Source organism: Hemibagrus wyckioides, linkage group LG24 (assembly GCF_019097595.1).
Source record: "Hemibagrus wyckioides isolate EC202008001 linkage group LG24, SWU_Hwy_1.0, whole genome shotgun sequence".
In the NCBI taxonomy this organism is placed as follows: Eukaryota; Metazoa; Chordata; class Actinopteri; order Siluriformes; family Bagridae; genus Hemibagrus; species Hemibagrus wyckioides.
In genome coordinates, this window is record NC_080733.1 from 15,341,783 (window position 1) to 15,364,625 (window position 22,843).

The following is a 22,843-nucleotide window of genomic DNA, read 5'->3' on the forward strand; positions in this document are numbered from 1 at the left end:
TTTTGTATAAAATCCACTATTATACACTACCGCTCAAAAGTTTGGGATCGCTCGAAAATGTTATTGTTTTCCAAGGAAACACACACGAAATGAGTCTGAATAGAAAATATAGCAAAAGAACAGGACATGCTGACGTGTCAGAGTTAGAAATAATGATTTTAATGGAAATGATGAATGTTGAATGTCTTCAAAAAAAAACCACCTTTTGCAGCAGTTACAGCCTGGGCGTTCTAGCTGTCAATGTTTTCAAGATAATCTGAAGAGGTTTCACTCCCATGCTTCCTGGAGAATCTCCCACAAGATGGATAGGCTGATGGAGTCTTCCTCCGTAGCTGAAATATCCAAGTGATCCCAAACTTTTAAGCGGTAGTGTATCATATCATACGATATGAAGGTGTGTGCTATTTGTTTAATCTTGGATCACGTGCGCTCGACCTTCTTCACTCCCATCCATAAGCGCATAAAGTTAAACCCTTCGCAACTCTGTCAGATCGTTGGGCACGCCCACAAGGCTTGACGTCACTCATGTTGGCCGAAGTCGCCAGCACTGAATGATCTCTGCTAGCTTTGAGTCGTAATCCGAGCGTCATTCAAGTAATTTCAGCCACCTTTTCCCCAGTACTTACACGTTCAGCTACGAAATTCTACAGTATTACTGTATTTTATGACCATTGACCTTTTAGACATTTGGCTAGATAAGTTTTACAAAAAAATAAATATATATATATATAAATAAAATAAATACTGTCGTAGAAAGTCTTTACATCTGTGTCTTCACTGGCAGGAGATTACGAGAAAAATCTTCAGCTTCTGATTTCACCACTTCAAGTAGTCAAGTATATTATATGATTTTCTAGAGGGAATGCAGTTAAGGTTGAGGTTAGATTTAAGTATAACAAAGCATTAATTATGTCAGGGCACTCAAACAGATAAAACAAGTGTGTGTGTGTGCGTGTGTGTGTGTGTGTGTGTTTGTGTGTGTATGAAGAGAAGGCAGAGAGACAACGAGACAGGCCGTGGGAGGGATATTTAATTCCCTTCGCTATTTCATCATGTTTCTCCACAGGTATGGTTAATTCTCACTGGCTCACTTTCTAATCCAGAGCTATTTCATTACCCACGCATGAACACACACACACACACACACACACATCCCAGTCTGTATGTCTGACTCTCTTCAGTCGCTCTCCTGGGGACAGAAACAAAAGTTAATTGAAATAAATGAACTAGGGAGTGAATCAGAGTTGATTACATCTGCGAGGTGGGAAGTGATGCTGATTACAAGCACACGGAGAAGAAGAAGAAGAAAAAAATGGAGGGGGGGCCAGAATGAGAGAAAGAGTGCGGTAACTGGTAATGAAGACACGGCCTTGTCTCTTGTCTTTAGAGAAAACATCACCGATTCTGATGCTCTTTTCCCTGACGATTCGGACCACAGCGCTTTGCTTTTTTCTGCTCGTTTGGATTTTATTTTTCCGTTGATTGGTTTTTACAAATACATTTTACACACATTGTTGTTGTTTTTTTTCTCATCCAACTATTATTCAAATATCTGTAAATAACTGTACAGTGTATAAAATTAGTACCACATATACTATACATACAGTGAGGACAGGAAGAGGCGGAGAATAAATTCACTAACGCTTCCACTTCAACCCCCGGCCACAGCCACGCCCCGGACAGATAGTAGATAAGATACTGCATGTTAAGTAAGGATTAGCACCAGGATTAGCACCAGGATAAGCCTTCAGGCTGTTAGCACCGTCAAGCTCCTCCTCCTTTTCTTCTTCTTATTCTAGCCTCCATCCTGCCCTCGCACAGCAAAATAATACAAAATCATAATACAACAACAACAACTGTAGCACCACAATAAAGAAACAGTTTTACACAATCATTAGGTGAAAAAAATTGGGAGGAAAATGAAAGCGGGGGTCGTAGGAAAGAGAAAAGTCCTGATTTGATCTTGTATAGTACGCCAACAAGGCGAGGTTCTGTTAAAGAACCAAATAGTAGAAAAATATAACCCTATTTTTCCAAACATCGTGGTTCCAAGAGAAGCAAGCTAACATTTTATTTAATAATAACATCCATACTTTATTCATTCTCTCAGCTCTGAAAGGAGTTCCGGCTGCAAGGCATATCAATACGCTGGCTTTAATACCTTTTATCGTTTCTATAGCAACTGTTCGTTCTCAGGAACTTCTACTGTACAGCAGACACTAGGTATAATCTACTGCTAATTACAAAAATGCTATTTGGCACCTGTAAACGCTGATATGTTGATGTTTGTTTTGTTTACATTTAAGGAAGGAGTCTCCAGTGTTAGTGCTAACGGTAACGGTCAGTTTTCCGGCACCCTTCAGGAGACAGGCTCTTCAGGAGAGACAGAAACAGGCAGGAAACAACTGTTCCTAGCTGCTTCCACCGTAAATAAAAAAGACTGTAATTGGCAGACTGCTGAGGTATAAGAGGAATAAAGCACTGTGTTATTGGAAAATGGTTGTGACAGGAACCTGTCTTTATTATTATTTTTCCAAACTGAAATTGATACAGTAATGATTTTTCTTCCAATTTTCTTCTACAGAATTAGAGTACAGGATACTCGCAAGTTTTTCTACTAGCAAAGGGTTTTGTTTGTGGATAATTAATGTTTCTTAGTCGCTTGAAATTCTAGTCCGAACCTTCGAAAGAAAAATGAGCTTTAACCGTATTTTTCGCTTGGTGAAATGATCATTAGCTATGTTTAAATTTATTTCTTGCTATCTATTGAAGGTGGCTCGGGTTCCAGACCCTCCAGGATTTCATGATTCTGCAAAAATGAACACAAAATCGAGCTCCACAATATTCTAAAGACATATTAAAAAATAAAAAATCTCCACAAAATCCTGGAGGGACTGAGGTTCTGCACATATCTTCATTAAGAACTTATAAACTACTGAACGAATTATTATTCTTTTATATCCCGCATGTTCAGTTATTTCTCAGTCGTTTCTCCATAAGCTGTATTTGTCTTTCTTGCACTTTGGTACAATGTCACTGTGACTGAAAACATCACGACGTGAGCTGATAGCTGAAAGGACTCCCAGATCTCCTTTAGCCCTTCCTTCCTTCCTTTCTTCCACCTTTTCACTACACATACAGAGCCTGTGCAATCTGTAGCTTTGAGCAGAAACTTTTCTCGCTAAATAACTGAGCTGAAGATTCTCGAAGCGGGAAAACATCTGAAGATCTGAAGTCTCCTGGATCACTGACTCACTGTTTCTGCACTTCTACCCACTTGGTGCCGTGACCCGGATGGCTCAGTAATGCCTCTCTAGTGAGATATGTCAGTATTTATGAACCAAGAAAACAGTGGCTGGAAAGATTGAACATAAGGAGTCAGAAGTGTACAGAAGTATAAGGGATATCCTCTCAGGGATAATCTCTGTTGTTTTATAGCCTGGCTTTATGGAGGAACACACTGTTGTAGGCATCTATAGAAAATCATTCAAGTGGGAAAAAATACAAGAATGCTTCAGTATCCTAGCTTTAACCTATTTTCTAAGATTGGGATATTATTTTTATTGTCATGAAGTTCAGTAATAAATCCCCAGGGCTGAAATTTTAACCGGAAACTGGTTGCTTACTAGATGTTGGACTACTGACTGGAAGGTTGTGACTTCAAATCCCAGGTCCTACAAGCTACCAATGTTGGACCCTTGAGCAAGGCACTTAACCCTCAACAATAAAAACATGTTTCAGAGAACAGCAACACTACATACTAACCCCAGCGTTATTATTATTCCAACTCTAGAACCCAAGCAATTTGCTCTACTCTGTAGAAATACGGACTAATCAAATGCCAACCATGTGACCGGACCTGATAAAACGACCCGAGGGACCTGCGTCAAGAGGCTACTGTTTGTCATTAATAAGAACAGTCGCAGGGTAGATACACACAACCCACCCTGCTGGAAGCACGAGTGGCGTATGGCGCTGTTTATTTATTATGACACACTGATTAAAGATGAGCAGCGCTGCAAAGCTGATGTGTGACAGGAAGCATCTAAGAGAACAATTAACTGGATCCGGGCGGCGTTTCCTTGTCAAAACTGTTCTGAGGTATAACTACTTCCATCTGCCCCCGGTGCTGTATTTAAGCGAGGGAAAATAAAATATTTAAATACGTACTCCTCAACATTGTAGCCAATCCCTCAAGTGGCAAATTAATTCAGAATTACATTATACATAACAACAAACAAGCAAGAAAGTCTGCTGCTACAGTGTGCGCTAAGTGGCCCGTAACGTGGACCATGTGGGCAAGATGGGGTGGTTGTTATTTGGAGTTGCCTCCAAGTGGAGTTGGCTTAATAATTCATTCACACCACAAGCAAACACACAAAGAATTTTTTAAAAAGTCCACACACATGGAAACTTCTGCTTTGTTTGCTTCCTCAAGGGTCGATCCTGGCACCTCTGCAGTTTTGTTTACCAAAAAACAAAACAAAAAAACAACAACAACAAAACAAACAAAATGCATGCCACAGTACCGCCGCATGCACACTACATAAAAAAATAAATATTGCGTGTGGTACAGATGAAGTCTTGAGTCCCGTGTCTCACTTTAGTTAACCGTTAAAACACACAGGTCCGATCTGGAAGCCGAACTTCTGGTTGTTATTCCCAAAGTCTGATGCAGAAACGTCGACCACGGGAAGCAGCTCCGATCTCGGAGAGTTGATCTCCAGCACCGTCCTGTCCTGACCTTTACGTGTCTGAGAGAGAAAACACACACAATGTGATCACACTCACAAAAAAACACACACCACGTCTGATAAAATAATAAAGATATGAAGTGGTGAAATATGTATAACGGATACGAGTCTCTGATGATGTACCGTATATGTTTAGCTACCAACCAATCAAAATGCAGAGTTCAGTAGAACTACATTGTACTGTTAGATTCTTCATTCTGATTGGCCAGAAGGTATTTAAACAGCAGCTCCATTTTCATTCCAAATCACAGATTTATTTCAATACGCTTCTTGGAATGTCATAATTTCTATAATAACAACTTCCACAGGCGCAGCAGACACTCCACTTCATCTAGAATTATTAAAGGAAGGAGTCTCCAGTGTCAAAGCTTTGAAACGGACGGACTTTTTCTCCATTAATATGACAAGCTGCAAGTCTTATTAATGTTTGAAAAGACAGATAGGGGGAAAATAAAATAGTCTAATAAATTAATTTAATAATTTATTCTTATTTCTAAGTATTTAGTTATTATTATTATGATTTTTTTTTTAGATTTTTTATTTTCATTTTTCCCCCTCCCTTTTCTCCGTTTCTCTTCTTTTGTAAAGCTGCTTTGAGACAATGTTCATTGTAAAAGATAGGGGGGGGGTAAATGACAGTAAAAGTGATAAAACTAGTTTCATGGACATTCAATATTAAATGTAGCTGTAAATGGTTTAAAAAATATGTGTTAGAAATAAATAAATAAATAAATAAATAAATAAATAAATAAATAAATAAATAAATAAATAAATGGAAAAAAATTGGGAAGGTTGGGAAGGTAACAGTAATTTGGCTTCATGTCACGCTGCATCATTGATTATTTTCCTGTTACAGCACAGACCCAAGTGTATCATTCTTTGCTTATCTTTAAACACACACACACACACACACACACAGGCACTTTGTGGATGAATAAACAAATGACTAAAAGAAGCATTAAACCTCACCATGATTAGACACTCGCTGAAAATCAATCAGCGACTCAATGGAAGGAACAGTTGTTGGATTCTCTCTATTACGCTGATGTTTTGTCTCTTTTCTTTCCGTAAACAGGGGGAAAAAATAAAAAAAACTGCCGTGCACTCTCGGTAGTCTAATCGTTTGTACGTCATCAGATAGTAACACTTTCATTTGCTCGTTTTCCATTCGGCCATTTTTTTTCTCCTCGGAAAATCGTTTTTGTAATTGCAAGACGTTCGAAAACGGAAGAACACAGCTTGTATCTCGCTTCTCGCCATCTTTTCTTTCTTTTTTTTTTTCCACGAGGGAATAATTACACGCTTGGTTAAAACCGCAGAATAGCGCCTGAAATATCTTTTTCTCCCTTCACAGAGATTCAGATCGACTTCGGCTGTGTACTCGCTTTGTGCAAATACGCCGTCACGCTGAGTTCAAATTACAGCAGGAACTGTGGGAAGTTTCGCAGGCTGTCTCTCAGAGAGACTCAGAGAGAGAGCGTAATAAACCTGGTGGATTACTCTGCTTTCAAATTGAATAATGGATCAAGTAAAAAAAAAAATGAAAGAAAGAAAGAAAGCATGAAAGGAACATTTCTGCTGCTTATCAGAAGTACACAGATCTGTTACGCGGTAAACAAGATAAAGTAAACAGAATGACATTTAGATAAGAAGCAGGCCAAAGTGACATTTACATCCCAGGCGTACAAATCAGGGCTGGGCCGTGGGCTGAATCGCAGGTGTATCATAAATCACTGGACGGAATGAATTCAGCTCTATTATGCTGACCTTCTTTATCACGATCATTTTATTAAAGACGCAGCACGGGGTTTATTTTGGGTAAATCTGTATGCTGGTCTCGGTGCTGATTTATACAGTCACACTGTTTAATAATCTTATGATTAATGCTGGGAAATATGAAAAAATCCTATTATTATTATTATTATTATTATTATAATAAAAAACAATTTATAGATTTCCTTACAGTAAAAAAATAATTTGATTTAACTTTACATTACTTTTATTTAATACAAACATAAAACTTTATCTGTTTTCAGTGTGCATATTTTTTAATTAATTCTATTTATTTATTTGTTTGTTTATTTATTTATAACTCTTTTTCCCAAAGGATAAAATAGTGTTTCCTCCTCTTTTGGTTCTTCATTTTTTATTCATTTTATTTATTTGATTTTTTTTTTAAACTCTTTTTCCCAGAGGATAAAAATGGAGTTTCTTCCTGTTTTGGTTGTTCATTTTTTAAGAATTTTATTTATTTATTTAAACTCCTTTTCCCAGAGGATAAAAATGCCGTTTCCTCCTCTTTTGGTTGTTCATTTTCTATTAATTTGTATTCATTTTATTTTATTTTTTTAAACTCTTTTCCCAGAGGTTAAAAATGGGACTTTCCTCCTCTTTTGGTTGTTAATTATTTAAGAATTTTATTTATTTATTTATTTATTTATTTATTTAAACTCCTTTTCCCAGAGGATAAAAATGCCGTTTCCTATATTCATAGAAAAAATGTTTTGTTTTGTTTCTATCTTCAAATTAACTGTTGATATCAAACCCATTTCTGCTCTCTGAGATGGTCCAAGTGCTTGTTCTCTAAAACAGCAGCTCAAATTTGAAGGTGTTTATCTTCTAAAAACACAAAAATGTTGTGTAAGGTTATCCAACAGAGGGAAAAACACACATGAAAGCCAGAGTCTTGACTCATTTTATATCAGACTCACAGCCAGAAAATCGTTCATCAGTCATTTACACTGAATGAAAAGTCCATAAGTTCACACAGTAGTGTTGTGGTAAAAAAAATAAGGGTTAAAGAGTATCTCAGAATCGGTCTATCGTGACTCTAATTTATTTTATCACAGTATCAATATAATATCATCATATTTCCAGCCTTACACGTGATCAGCTGTTTACTACTGTAAAAAAAAATGTTTAAATTCCCCGTATTACTTCCTGAATTTGTTCCAGACGGCATTAGTGCCATTTCATGTCTCCGACGAGTGAAGCAGCGGAGGAGGATGAACATGAATGAAGGAGAGGAAATGCCATATCCAAGCAGATTTCATGCCTGAGGTATTGGTTTGGTGTTCAAACAGACAAGCAGGTTTCTGCTTTTTTCCCCAAAATAGTGCTGCTTGTAAATATTACGATAGTAATTTCTGCTTTTTAAAATAGACTGGATTACTTCTGAGTGAAAACTGCTGATAGCTACTGCACATACGCATAACAGCTAACGTGATTCTAGGTTAGAAGATTAAAAATAAAAATTCAATCTTTCGGCTTTTCTAGTAAACAAAATTTGTCGTTTTTCTGGAAGTTAACGTTTGAAACTATTAGAAACTAGCGTTAGCGTTAGCGGGAATAGAAACGGAAATGTATCAGTGTTGCCGTTTTTTAATCTAATTTGCAAACTTTACTCAAGGTTTCAAAGAGAACTTTAAAATCCAAATTGTTAGCATTGTGTAATGTATTGGCTTCCATTAGAAAACTATCTATTGTCAGGAGCAAGTTTACTTGACATGAAGATTTGACAGTTTTATGTGCGGTGGTTTTATGGGGATTGTACGGGGGCTGAGAAGTGCACAACATAATCACAAATCAGAAAACACAAGGACAATTCAGACAAACTGTAAAAGGTAGGTATAGTTTGTGAATGGAATTCTTACCGCTGATTGGACATCTGTCACTCAGGATATACAGGAAGTAGGAAATTGTCTATCTAACCTTATTTCTTGTACATGTGTGGAGTTCTGCGTTCTGCCTTTAAACCATTTATATTGGTAGTGCAACTTTAAATAACGAAAATAACAAACATTTCTATTTATCTTTATAAGAAAATGGAATTCATTCAGCGCTGCTTTATGTTGTGATTGTGGATATACTGATAGTGTATCATGGCATAAAGATTAGTTTGCGATCTCTAAACACACGTGAAGAACGCAGGAATGTTTTGAAGACAAAAATATTCCATATTAAAGGATGTAAGGAGAGCTATAAGAGCAGAGCTGTGTTCATACACACAACAATCCACTTTCTACTGCTGAAGCCTGCTGGACTTCTTGTATAACCTGAGTGAAAGATGTCTCGTCCAATCAGCAGTAAGAATTCCATTCGCAAACTATACCTACCTTTTACAGTTTGTCTGAATTGTCGGTGTATTTTTCTGGATTTGTGATTGTGTTTTCTGATTTATTTTATTTTTTTGGATTTGTATTTGGTTTTGCACTTCTCGGCCACCTTAGGACTGAAGCAGGGACACTACAGATGAACAATGTTCACAGCTCACCTGGCAGCCGTCATACAGAGGTGTTATAAAGGGCGTCTTGTCGTGCGCCATCTCCTCGTCGTTGCTGGCACGGAAGCGCAGGGCATGCTGGTGCCCGTGGCTGGTGGCGTCGTACCAGCCGGCCGAGTTCTGGCAGATGTAGGTGAAGCTCTGTCTGGCTGTCGCGCTCAGAAGCTTCAGGAAGGTCAGCTGGACCACAGGGACCATGATGCCGTCAGCGTCTATATAGGAGAACTGCAGGGGGGTGAAACCAGACAAACAGATCATCAGATACACAGCCTACAGATCTCAGCGAGGTTCACACGAACCCTGTTGGTTGGCATGTACGGAGCTCATTAGTGAAATCTGGCGCAGGTTGTAAGAGAGTTTGTATTGTTCACCAGAGAATCTTCTAGTCATAATGCGAGCAGGGTGACATCTGACGAAGTGAATCTGCATGACAAGGTCACATGTGTCACTCTGTATGAATGGTCTTGTGGTGAGCAAAGTCTCCGCCGTGGCTCTGAACTCTTCTTTAATGAGCTGCGACTGATGGAGATATTTCATATGCGCTCGCAAGAGTTTGGCCTGAGGCTTAGAAACGCAGACACATACTAATTTCTCCTCCAAGACCGCATTCATTATTTATTTCTTTATTTTTTAATTCCATTCACTGCCAGACACGGACTTATTCATATCACTCAGTTCTTTCAGCTTAATACCCGAGCCTCTTCCCTTCCCTTTAATTACATATCAGACATTTAATAATGGTCGAATGATCCTATAGCTATAATAAGAACCCAGAGTACATAATTATACATAATACATACAAGCAGTACCTCATTTTCTATAGAAAAAAAAAAACAAGCTGATTTACTAACTGTACAGAAAGACTGTTTTTGACAGGAGTGAATTATCATGATCACTTGTCTGCTTTTTTGGCATGAATATGTAATTCAGGGCTTTTCTGCATAAAAGTGTAAAATAATGTACATCATGGAGACAATGCAAATGAATAGCATTAGTGTGAAAATCATATATATATAAAATCTTTCTTGAAATTATGTCTCAGTATTTCAATGTATATGTCCCTGACCAATGCAGATAGCTTTACATTGGTATAGTTTACAATGTAAACTATACAAATAGCTTTATATAGTGCATATAAACTCAGTGCATGCTCTTGCTTTCATGTTCAAGGCAAACATATATCCTAAATTCATGACCTATGAGGCAAATTAAAGCTCCAGTGCACTGCACCAGGCCTCCTGTTTTGTTTGACTGGAAGCTTAACTACTTCAGTACAGTGGAACATCAGCATAGGCCCTCTCTTATTAATTTTCATTCACAAATGTACATTTTGCAAGAAACTTGCATCGGCAAAGCATTTTCGGCATACGAACAAACCGAACCGAATGGAACTGAATGGCGGCTAAGATGTGCGTACGTCCGGGAGGCGTTCAAAACTTGTTTGCGCCAGTGGAAAGCCAAGCGAAGCAAGTTTACAAATTTTTATTCAGTCAGTGAAAGCTGTTTGGAAAGAGTCAACCCACGATACCAGCATTGCCTTTAGCATGCATAGCAAGCTTTTAGCTCAAGCTCGGTGGCACGACTTCCTGTGAGGACCCTCGACATGGAATGCTTGGCTTGGGTCAGTTCTTTGTAAGCAGCCATACAGTTTACATACGCTTCATATTGCTAATATTTTTGAGTGGCTTAACCACTAAGCTACCACATCCCTATATATTGCCCCCTCTTCTTACTTGTGAGGGAATTATATCTGTAATTATTAAGCAGTTATTCTGACTACACATTCATATTCACAATCCATCAGAATGTTTGCTCTTGCAACTCCTCCTCTTTATTAGTGACCTTGTTATGATGCACGGAATCGGTTTTCTATTCCAAATCATCCCTGGCTGGTCGAGGTTACATATGTGAGAATGTCAGAGTAAAATCTCAGCTCTGCAGCCGAGTTTGCGATAAGACGAAGGATTTCGAAGAGACGAAGCGACTCATTACCTGTTTGCCCCTCCTGTAGCGGCTGTACCAGCTCCCCGGCTTCTCCTTGCTCCAGGCTGCGAGCTTCACCTGGATTTAACGATGGAGACACAGATCAGAGATCCGAAGCGCCAGTGTGTGGGAATCAAGGCTGGTGGTACGTGACTGTGCTTTGGGACCCACCGTTTCGATTCGTTTATCCGGGTGGAGACAGGTTTCCCCGTCGGCCGTGAAGTTGCAGAACACCTTGATGGAATCTTTATTGCAGCCCTGATTTGGGTCAATCCAATATTCACCTGAAGATGGACGTGCATGTGGGGTTACAGCATTAAAATCATTTTTTTAAACAGTAACATTATTGAACGTGGAGCATTTGAATTAAACATGAAAATAAGGTCAGTAAACAGGAGCGAGCAAAAACTAGATCGATTTACTGTAAAGTATTTATTCGCAAAGAGTCAAGGGTTGGTACTCTGTCTATTTCTCTGAATCCTGAGTTTTATTGTAATCTGATTCAGCGATTAATATATGATAACGTATATTATGATAAGAAGAGTAAATTTATATCGAATAAAGCGCAAGCCTGTCTGCAGCCATTGGGTCATACCATCTTTAAAATGCGGGTGGCACATCATCAGCTCTTTGCAGGTGCGAGCCGGACTCTCGAACGTTCCCAGAGGCTTCCTCATCAGCTCCACTTCCATCTTCATGGAGTTCAGTGAAGCGAACACCTCCTCCATGCCCTCTGCATCTTCCAGAGGCGCATCAGCCTGCAGGAAGTCCTCCATGTTCAGGTGAACCTCGGCTTCCTGCTCGTCTTCTGCGGCTGCGTCTTCTGCTCCGGTTCCTCCTCTGGTGCGGTCCGAGTTCCTCCTGCGCTTCTTGCGTCCCTCTCGGATGGGCAGCGGCTCGATCAGGGTGGCTGCTGGACCCTGAAGGCAGTGAGAAGAGAAATCATGATGATATTTGTGATTTTTTTTTAAAGATGCCGTTTGTGTTGTGTTTTATAGCGCCCCCTGTTTCCTGTGAGGTGAAATGCGATTGCTGCCTTTTAGGTTAATAAACTTCTGTTGAAAACATGCCGGCCTTGTAGAGTGCTTATTAAAGGATGAAGCTGTGCCAAGCAGCACTCTACCAGCTCAGGAAGGGGATCTTTTCAGGGCCAGAAAAAAAAAAGAAAAAAAAAAACCCCAGCCAAATCCATGCAAGAGCAGAGTAGCAAAATCCATGCTAATCTGAAAATGTTTTATTATTCTATAATAATATATTAGGTGATGAATCAGTATATCCTGCTTGATGACTCAACCTTTTTGAGCTGAGAGGCTCCGGAAAATATGATGCCACTTCCAGTAAGGGAACATAGTGAGCACGGATGCTCCCTGGTTTTTGCAGTGCATTGTGGGATTTTTCTTTAATCACAAATGGTCCAAGGATTTTGCAATTGACAGAGAGAGAGAGAATCAGAGATACCTTATAATGTATAACTCCATGAGTGATCAGTGAGCAAATTGAGACGCGGCCTATGATGCCTTTAGAGTAACTGAGTGAAAGAAAAGTATTTTTTCCCCATTAAATTAAAGATATCGAGTTCAATCTTAAGCCCCATGCTGTTAAAGTAGGTCATTTCTTTCCAGCATCCATCATCATTCATGTGCATTTGTGGAACAAAAATGAATAGCTTCCCCTAGTATTTTCTGATTTTTCATTCACCTTCATTGTTAGAGGTATACAGAGTGAAGATTGAGACTTTTCCCTAATCTTTTGGTAACAGCGTGGCTAATAGGAGGTTATGGAGTAATAAATCCTGCTTTAATGTACAGTACATGTACAGAGTGTTAATAATACTGAGTGACATATCTAACGAGTGTCTCTCATTAGACATTATTACGGGAATAATCAATATGGGAATATAAAATACGTCACACTGTAAAAGTGGCACAAAATATATCACTTAAAAGTTAAGTGTAGGTCTAAAAAGGTTAACTGACATCCAGTGATTATTAATTGAACTTATTCTATTCAGATTTGAAATCCTGTGCTAGCTTGTAAATGTAAAATCCCTGACATGAGCTTTAATAAGGTGTGAAGAGAAAGATTTATGAAGGGCTTACAGGTAGTCCTGGTGGGCCTGCAGGTCCTGGGTCTCCTCTCGGGCCGACGGCTCCCTGAGAAGGGAAAGGAAATAAAGAGAAAGCACTAATTACTGCATCGGAACACCTCCCAAATACCCCGTTACCATCTGGCAGCGGGCTCGAAAGGATTATCCGGGAGATGAGCAACAGAATTGCTCTCTCTCACACGGGCTTCACAAAAACAATACAATGCAATAAAGAAGAGGGCTGCTATAAAAAATACAATGCCTTGTCTACAGGCACTCAGAGACCATCCTACACCAGCAACATGATATTCAGCGCAGGAAAGATGGAGAGAAATGGAGAGGAAGGTGGGAAAGGTGACTGAATGAGAGAGATACAGTGAGAGGAAATGTGAAGGTCAGAGAGGATAAGCAGAAGGTTCTGAATGTTCAGCATGATGAGGTGAGCAAGGTGAATGAGGTGTGTGTGTGTGATGAGAATTTTATAAAAAGATCATAGCCAAAGAAGGTACAAACCTCATCTCCTTTGGATCCTTTCTCACCCATGGCACCCTGATGGTGATAAGAAGAAAGGATGAGTTCAAAAGTATGTGCACCTTCATGTCCACAGATTATATAAGCCATCAGTTCTTCAGCAACTACGGCATTATACAAGCAAGAAATTTACTTTATATTAATCAGTTCAATCATTTTTCCCTATTTATAAGAGACATAAGGCTTTCTAGTCCTGAACCTTCCACGGTTTTATGTTCATATCATCTAAATTGACATTATTTATGGACTCAGATTAAACCCAAGGGATCGGTCAAATATGCTAACAACTAAATGAACTACATTAACTTAGGGTAGGCTGTGATTTCCACTGCTGTAACAAAAACAAATCACACACCCTGTTTTGAGAAGCACAGGTCTAAACACTGCCTTCGTTATCTCAAGTTAGAAAAAATGGTGCAAAAATTTTCATATGTAAACAATCCAAACATTTCTGAAAGTAATATAAAAGTCAAGTTTTATTCCACTTTCTATTCCTTTAAGAGATTTTCCAAAGTTTTCTAGCGCAGACGAGGCTCACGTAATACACTCTTTTCACCTGAAGGGACCCTGACAAAGAGCGTCTGATCACAAAGTCCCATAAATATAAACAAGGAACTGCACACGATACTACTAAACTGTAGAAGTCTTGCTGAAGTAGTGAGCAGAAAGTTTTGGTTTAAAAATATATCTGGGATAGGAAAGCAGAGCAAAGACTGTCTGTGCTGCAAATAGAGCCAGTAATGTTCAATACTGTGTGTCTCCAGGAAGCTTGCGTTTGTGCAGCTATATTTTAAAGTTGCATATACTAACGTGTGCAGTTAGAGCAAAGATATGATTGTGTAAAATTAGGGCTAACAAGGGGCTTGTTAACACAGGGGCTATCTAATGTTGTTGTCCTTCAGCTGCTCCCTGTTAGGGGTCGCCACAGCAGATCATCCAATCAGCATATTTGATTTGGCACAGGTTTTACGCCAGATGCCCTTCCTGACACAATCCTCCCATTTTATGCAGGCTTGGGACCGGCTCTCAGAGTTAACAACTCAGTGGCTAGGTTAGTTCCCTGCCCAGGAAGTGTGCCTAGGCCACAGCAGTGAGAGCATGGCATCCTACTGCTTGACCACCAGGGAACATGAAGATCTATGTCAAAATGATGGGTTCAGTCTTCACTCTTGAAGTGAAGAAAACATCACAACGATACAAAGAAGTAGTTTGGAAACTATTTGAGGGCTGACACAAGACTGGAGAACACATTTGAGGAATAGACCGATAGCAGGATGTGGGGTAGAGACAAGAGCAAAACCAAAACTAAAGCACACAGAAAAGCCGAAACAAACGTCCTGCTAGGAAGAGGATCTATCAGTACTTACAGAAAGTCCAGGAGGTCCAGGAGGCCCAGTAGGACCAGCAGATCCAACAACTCCCTGCATGTCACATGGGAAATTTACAATATTAATCACTGAGAAATGCAGATACTAAATGAGCGATGTATTATATACTGCACATACCCCATCTCCTTTAGGACCAGGTATACCCTCATTTCCAGGCAAGCCTCGGTCACCCTTCTCCCCCATGTCACCTGGAGGGCCGATGAGTCCGATCAATCCTCCGTGACCCTGTCGAACACACAAAGAGCCATTAGCAGCCATCATTTCTTAGACATAGATTACATTTATCCATAACAGTTGAGACAAAGACAGTATCAAACAAAATAGCATGCAAAACAAAATAGCAAAACATCAGAACCAGATTTAATCAGATTAAAAAGACATAAAAGGCAAGACGTTGCCCTTAGCAAAAGTTTAGAACATTATAATGATCAGCTCACTCATTACGAGTCTCCCACCTTATCTCCCTTGGTGCCTGGATCTCCTTTCAGTCCTGGCAGTCCAGCAGGTCCCTATAACAGCAAAAAAAAAATGATTAAAGAGGAAGCTCAGTTTCCCACGAGCCTAAATTTATCACAACCTAAATCAATCAGGAGCTGTACTAGATACAGTGGTGGGTCGATGATAGAGTGAGAGAACAGCCAAAGCTCCTACCATAGGGCCGGGAGGTCCAGTCTGTCCGGGGGGACCGTTTAAACCCTGTTCTCCCTGAAGAGGAAGCAGAAAGATTGATTAACCAAAGGCAGATTGATTTGTGGAAAGGTCTAGCCACACAGTTTGGGTGTGTTTTGCTTAGTCTGATATTGGATACTTCGTGTGTCAAAGTGTTTGACTCACTGCAGGGCCTGGGATCCCACGTGGTCCCTCTGGACCAGGCCTTCCAGGTTGTCCTTGGGGTCCTAGGGGACCTGTCTTTCCAGGTGGACCCTCTGAGCCAGGTGAGCCCTGGGACAAAAAAAGAGCCATACTTATAAAAATTCTGTGTGATATCTGAAGAGTGTGACCCAAATATACACAAAAGTTCACCTTTGCTCCTTTCTTCCCCTGTTTTCCTTCGAACCCTGCAGCACCTACATGACCCTGTTAGAAATAAAGCAAAACATACTCTAGATATATTCCAATCACTGATTTTTACACAGGATAGGATAATCAACAACAAATGTAAATAAATAAATAAAAAACAAACGCACCCTCCGCCCTGGTGCTCCAGGTGGTCCCGGTTCTCCAGAAGCCCCTGGTGGTCCCTGTAAAGAACACAATGTTTTCCCAGAACATTATTTCAGGCTCATAGAACTTTCCATATTTATGTGCATTAACATTTACACTTTACACACACTTACAGCTTTCCCAGGCTCTCCGTTATCTCCCTTTGCTCCTGGTCCACCATCAATACCCTGCAGGTGACATTTATAGAGACATAAAATGCACCAACATGCCATGCTACAAAATAAAATCATTCAGTGCTCTAACAACAGCAATGATCAGTGACAGGAGCTGGCATTTAAGGGCACTTACATTTGGACCTGCTTCTCCAGAAGGTCCTGGGTCTCCAGGAAATCCAATGGGGCCCTATGGGGATTTAAAACATTTACTTACAGAAAGCTATGTATGTCACGTTTCACAGGACACGAGTCACAACCTTGCTGGGCAAAAACGAGATTAAAGAGTAAATACCACTGCTGCTGAGGCGCTTCTTTTGTCCCAGCACAAAAACACTACAATCACAGCTTCTAGCTTATTAAAATGTATCTATCCGCTATCACGCCGATGCCGCTGTGGTGACTACAGCGTAATTAGCTCATGGCCTAGCTGTCACAGCACTAGCTGCGACACTCTCGGTTGTATACTAAAGACTGTGAACTATTCAGTTAATTCCTGATTATTTCACTGCTATGAGGTAAATTTGCTGACCGTGACCTCATGTCATCTACCGCTTAAAACTCTGTGCGTAAAGGAAGGCTAGCTGGAGGCCGTTGAGATCAGTCAGGCACAAAAAGGCTTCATGAGGAAGGAAAGTCACCTCAGGTTCTGTTTATGGAGGAGAGCAGGTAGCTGACACAGGCACAGTCCTGATTCTGATTAGTGTAGATGTAGATTCAGCTGAAGTCCTTCTAATGTAGCTGTGTTATACAACCATGATAATGACCACAAGATACATTTTACCCCACCACTACCAATACTCCTCCTCCCACCACCATCACCACCCTTATTTCTACTACTACTAATGTTATTAATACTCCTCCTCCTACTACTACTACCATCACCACCACTTTTTCTATTACTACTAATAGTGTCAATACTCCTCCTCCTACTACTCCTACCTCTTCTACCACCACTACTATTTCTACTACTACTGTATTAATACGATCAGTAGTCCTCCTCCTTCCACCACCACCACTATTTCTATTTCCACTATTTCCTCCTCCTCCTCCTCCTCCTACTACCATTACTACCATCACCACTACTCTTTCTACTATTACTAATGCTTTCAATACTCTTTCGCCTCCTCTTCCTACTACTACTATTACCACCACTTTTTCTATTACTACTAATAGTATCAATACTCCCCCTCCTCCTTCTCCTCCTCCTACTATTACTACTCCTCCTCCTTCTTCCACCACCACCACCATTATTTCTACTAATATTAATGGTCTCAATACTCTTCCTCCTTCTTCCACCACCATCAACACCATTATTTCTACTAATATTAATAGACTCAATACTCCTCCTCCTCTTCCTCCTCCTCCTCCTACTACTTCAAAAGCAACCATTATTACATTACATGAATAGTACAGAAGTTGAATTACTAAGTACAATTACTACTATTTCTACAGTTTATAGCAATACCCCTCCTTCGCCGCCTACTTCTACTTGGTAGAGGAGGAGGAGGAGGAGGAGTGTTACTTCTATTACTTATACTAGAACTACTTTAAGTACTATTATGACTACTGCTGCTACTATTGATACTAATACTCCTACATTTTTATTAAAGGGTGTGACCTGATAGACATGTTGATGTATGATTTTATTACACAGTATTCAAACCCAGAATTTTTTCCAGAAAAAGGTGATATAAACTGAAAACCCACGATGGATGAAGATCTAATGGCAGGAGTGAAGAGTCCCACTGGAGCTTAAAGCTTTATCACACTTACCGGGTTTCCTTTGGGTCCGTCCTCTCCAGGTGGGCCTCGGACACCGGGTGGTCCAGCGGCGCCGGGGGCACCCGTGTCCCCTTTCTCACCCACGTCTCCTTTCTCACCCTGTGAAGCAGAACAAGTGAGAAGGTTACACACTTATCCTGAAAGACAGAGGAGAACCTGAGCTGAAGGAAAGCAATGAACTCACAGGAGGGCCTGTTTCACCCACGTTTCCTGGATTCCCCGATTCTCCCACTTCACCCTAAATACAAAACAAGAGGATTAATGAGGTAATAAAATACTTGAATTTCAAGACACTATTTTGGAATTTGTAGTTTATTTTGTGATTTTTAATTGTTTTAAATATAAATATATTGTTAGAATATGTGTAAAGCCTACCTTTTCTCCTACTAAACCAGGCTGTCCGATTCCACCGGGCATCCCCTGAGGACCCTGAAACCATGGGAAGACCAGAATGACTCTCTCTCTCTCTCTCTCTCTCATATGATGCTTTTATAACTGATAACTGAAATCTGGCTATTTCAAAACACTCTACAGACAGCTATGTTTTCCACGATTTTTGTCACATATTTTCTTGGCAAAACTGTTTAAAATGCCTTAAAATGCTCTCTCTCTCTCTCTCTCTCTCTCTCTCTCCCTATCTATCTCTCTCTCTCTTTCACACACACACACACCTTGCATCATTTCACTGTTTTTTTAAGATGAAAGAAGGTATGATTATTGATTCCACACCACATGCTCTCCCTATAGACTTCAAATCACATCATATTAAGTCAAAGCTCTGTATCAATGCCGCTTTTCCCACAGTACCACTGCATTTCTGCACTGCGGTGCTTGTCCTTGATTTGAGGCTAAACTTAAATCAAGGACAGGTGAGTGTCGGTACAGATGCTGGAGCCTGAACCCTGTATAACTGCTCGTCTTTACGTGTAGAGATTCTGTGTGAATAAATGATTAGTTGGTAGATAACTGCCACCTTTCTTCTAGTCACTACACACTTCCTAGGGCATGTCTGTATCTTGTGGTGTGTACTGAAACGTCAGTATTTGCTTCAAATATTCATACCTGTATCTGTATTCAATGTTAAATCTAAAGTGGGTGTGGTCAAAAGTGGGTGTGGCCTGCATCCATTTAAATTTTATTGAAATGGATGTAAGGAAAGGATAAACGGACGAACACTGTACAATCCATTATCTGTTCATCTCGAGTGATGTATTCATATTCAGTTACATCCTTACATCCTTACTTCCTCAGAGCCACCTGCCTCGCCTGTCTCGTCTCGTCTCACCACCACGCTGCGGACTTTTCAATTATTAACAAGCGGAGGATGTTGAGAGGCGGCCATTAACGGAGGTAAATATAACTCCCTCTCAGGGATGAGAATCTAATGCTGCTTAATCTTTCATAGCGAAGTAAATATAACTCACACCCAGAGATCATAGTCTTCGAGTGAATAATTCAAAACGTTCAAACTCGGGAAAGGGGGAAAAAAGAGAGAGAGAGATGAAGATACCAGGAGGTGAGTGAACATACCGCCAACATTAGCTAGGTAATTATATACGTTCACGGCGCATTAATTTCCTCTCCCCTGCACAAACAGGATGTATCTGATCTACTGTAGATATATAGCAGGCACCGTGGCCGGTAGGAGAAACCATTAGAGCTGAGGATATGTCGAATCAAAGGCTACAAAGCACACTGGCCTTGTTATGAGTCACCTGGAGAGCAGGGTTATTATTTCAGCTCCAACCAGCCGTCAGTGCTATCCTCCTGCCTCATGAGTGTAAATATGTCCTATAGCAGAGCACTGCAGGGGCACAAGAACACTTACCTCTCTGCCGGTGGATCCCACAGGACCTCTGGGACCGGGTTGTCCTGGGGGGCCCTAATGAAATGAGGAAAACACAGGTTTTTATCATTTATTATGCATCCAATCACATTCCACTTTCTCCTTAGGACTCTCCTTGGCCTGACCCTTTTACTGACAGTCTCGCTCTGTCTTTCTGTTTCATCAGCACTTCTTGCAGTCGATGTCAGAAAAGTGGTTTTCAGTGCACCTCATCATCGCTCGCTGACACAGCGGTGACAGGCCATTGCGAGCAGCCTCATTTTCCCTCCTACATTCTTTTTATTTCTGCCGCTCTCGCCGTGAGTTTTAATGAGCACCATCTCACCTGTCTTACATTCCTGCAATACAGAAATTCCTTCCTGCTACTCATCAATCCAACCTGTCCACTCTATTACACTAACCCAAGCCATACCATAACCAACCTCAACCCTTTACCCAACCATTACTACTGACTCTAACCCAACCTCACACTTAAATCCAACCATCACTACTGACTCTAACCCAACCTTAAACTTAAACCCAACCATTACTACTGACTCTTTCCTAACCTTAAACCTTTACCCCACCATTACTACTGACTCTAACCCAACCTTAAACTTAAACCCAACCATTACTACTGACTCTTTCCTAACCTTAAACCTTTACCCCACCATTACTACTGACTCTAACCCAACCTTAAACTTAAACCCAACCATTACTACTGACTCTTTCCTAACCTTAAACCTTTACCCCACCATTACTACTGACTCTAACCCAACCTTAAACTTAAACCCAACCATTACTACTGACTCTTTCCTAACCTTAAACCTTTACCCCACCATTACTACTGACTCTAACCCAACCTTAAACTTAAACCCAACCATTACTACTGACTCTTTCCTAACCTTAAACCTTTACCCCACCATTACTACTGACTCTATCCCAACCTTAAACCTAAACATAACTCAACCTCATATCATTACCCAACCATTAGAACTGACTCTATCCCCAACCTCAATCCTAAACCCAACCAATGTAGCACCAGGGTCCTGGTGGAATGTTGTTTCATTTCACTGTGTACTATATGCATTAGCTATTTGTGGTCAAAATGACAAATGCACTCTTGACTTGCATTGACTTTACATTGGTACTGACTAAAGCCACCCATTAGTACTGACTCTAATCCTAACCTCAAACCCTAAACCCAGCCCTACCCCAATGCTAACCATAACCCAATCTAAACCCTGAAACCTAACCATTCATACTCACCCTAATTCAATCTCAGTCCTAAACCTAACCCAAATCCTGAACTTAACCCATCCTCAAACCTAAACCCAACCATTAACAATAACTGTAAACCCTAATCAGGGGACTGGTAGCTCAGTTGTTAGGACGTTGAGCTATAGATCCCATTACTGCCAAGCTAATACCCCAAGGCCCTTGAGCAAGAACCTTAACCCACAACTGCTTGGTTGTATAAATGAGATGTATATAAGTCGCTCTGGCAAATATCATAAATATAAATGTAAATCCTAACCCCAACCCCAAATCTTTAACACCAATCTTAAATCTAAATCACTACCTCTAAACCTTCCTTCAACCTTAACCATAAATCTAAGCCTAATGCAAACCACAATCCCTACCCTAACCCCAACCTTAACACCAATCCTAAACTTACTGGAACCCCAACCCTTAAAACTTCTTCCAACCACAATCCAATGCAAATCATAATCCTAACCCCATGCTCAGCCCTAACTCCAATCCTAATCCTTATCCCCAATTCCAACCCCAACCTTTACAAATCTCAGAAACTCACACCCAATAAAGCCTGTAGTCCATGGAGCATCTGCCTGCACACACTGAAATCTAACACTCAATAAAATGATACTGACTCTGCAAGAAGAGAGGTGGAAAATCCAATGATCCCCAGCATGCACACACTTCACAGCAGGATGCTCTGGTTTTGTTTGGCCTTCTGATTTTTGCTGCACTTTGTCTAAACCAACTTTTGTCAAACTGCTTTTTGCATTCCTTCATGCCTGACAGGGCCATGTGAAGCCAGCCACAAAGGAGTATGCTCATTAGATGGTCCAGGCTCCTGGTAATCTGATTAACAGCTGTCACAGTGCCTTCCTCTTAACCATCAATGCCTCTCTCTCTCTAGCTGATGTCACTTTTCCCTAAGAGACCCATCACACACTTAGGCAAAGCCTCCATTTCATATCCCTATGTACCATTTCGCTTCTACCATCACACTGGTATTTAAACACTCACATACACACTGGGGACATGGTAGCATTTATGAAATGCTTAACTGTCCATCAATTCTGCTTTATAAGCATGAGAACATCCTGGGTTCCTCCTGTGATTACAGCAGTGGTCCACTATTACTGTACATCTACACTGATATTTTGGTTTCCACAACTAATTATATTTTTGGAACCATATGAGCACCAAAAGGTATGTCTGATAACCTTTACCGAAGGTTTACAAATTAAAACCTGGCCGGAAAAACATTAGTTCTTTAAGGAATATGGTAATTTATTTACCTCTGACTGAACATGCTAATTTGTTTTGCTTCTAGATCTCATTAAGATACTGGCTCTCATTAAGAGACTTCATTTGATTTGTGTTTTCTTTCTTTCTTTCTTTTTTTTTTTTTTAACGTGACTCACGCCCCTTTGGTTCCAAATCCTGAATATGCTCAACATACCTCTATAAATCTGTTTAATAATTATTTCTAATAAACAATTCAGTTAAATAAAAATAAATGTAAGGACAGAAATACTCAGATTGTCCTCATAACACAAGTATCCACATTGTGTAGACTTGA

General features: G+C 40.2%; 1 protein-coding gene across 2 annotated transcripts in view; it reads right to left on the bottom strand.

The window, feature by feature from the left end:
* Window positions 1–1,012: 1,012 nt before the first annotated feature.
* The window catches only part of col5a3a (collagen, type V, alpha 3a), a 101,310-nt gene continuing 79,479 nt past the window's right edge, over window positions 1,013–22,843 (bottom strand). For both annotated transcript variants that reach the window (XM_058377480.1, XM_058377479.1), the window contains 20 exons: window positions 20,014–20,067; window positions 18,561–18,614; window positions 18,370–18,423; window positions 18,177–18,284; window positions 16,537–16,590; window positions 16,362–16,415; window positions 16,212–16,265; window positions 16,048–16,101; window positions 15,859–15,966; window positions 15,676–15,729; window positions 15,480–15,533; window positions 15,142–15,249; window positions 15,004–15,057; window positions 13,619–13,654; window positions 13,119–13,172; window positions 11,615–11,939; window positions 11,191–11,303; window positions 11,029–11,097; window positions 9,028–9,261; window positions 1,013–4,754 (listed from right to left, as the gene is read on the bottom strand). In XM_058377480.1, coding sequence (XP_058233463.1) covers window positions 4,608–4,754; window positions 9,028–9,261; window positions 11,029–11,097; window positions 11,191–11,303; window positions 11,615–11,939; window positions 13,119–13,172; window positions 13,619–13,654; window positions 15,004–15,057; window positions 15,142–15,249; window positions 15,480–15,533; window positions 15,676–15,729; window positions 15,859–15,966; window positions 16,048–16,101; window positions 16,212–16,265; window positions 16,362–16,415; window positions 16,537–16,590; window positions 18,177–18,284; window positions 18,370–18,423; window positions 18,561–18,614; window positions 20,014–20,067 — 1,842 coding nt within the window. In that variant the 3' untranslated portion in view covers window positions 1,013–4,607. The remainder of the gene's footprint in view (window positions 4,755–9,027; window positions 9,262–11,028; window positions 11,098–11,190; window positions 11,304–11,614; window positions 11,940–13,118; window positions 13,173–13,618; window positions 13,655–15,003; window positions 15,058–15,141; window positions 15,250–15,479; window positions 15,534–15,675; window positions 15,730–15,858; window positions 15,967–16,047; window positions 16,102–16,211; window positions 16,266–16,361; window positions 16,416–16,536; window positions 16,591–18,176; window positions 18,285–18,369; window positions 18,424–18,560; window positions 18,615–20,013; window positions 20,068–22,843) is intronic.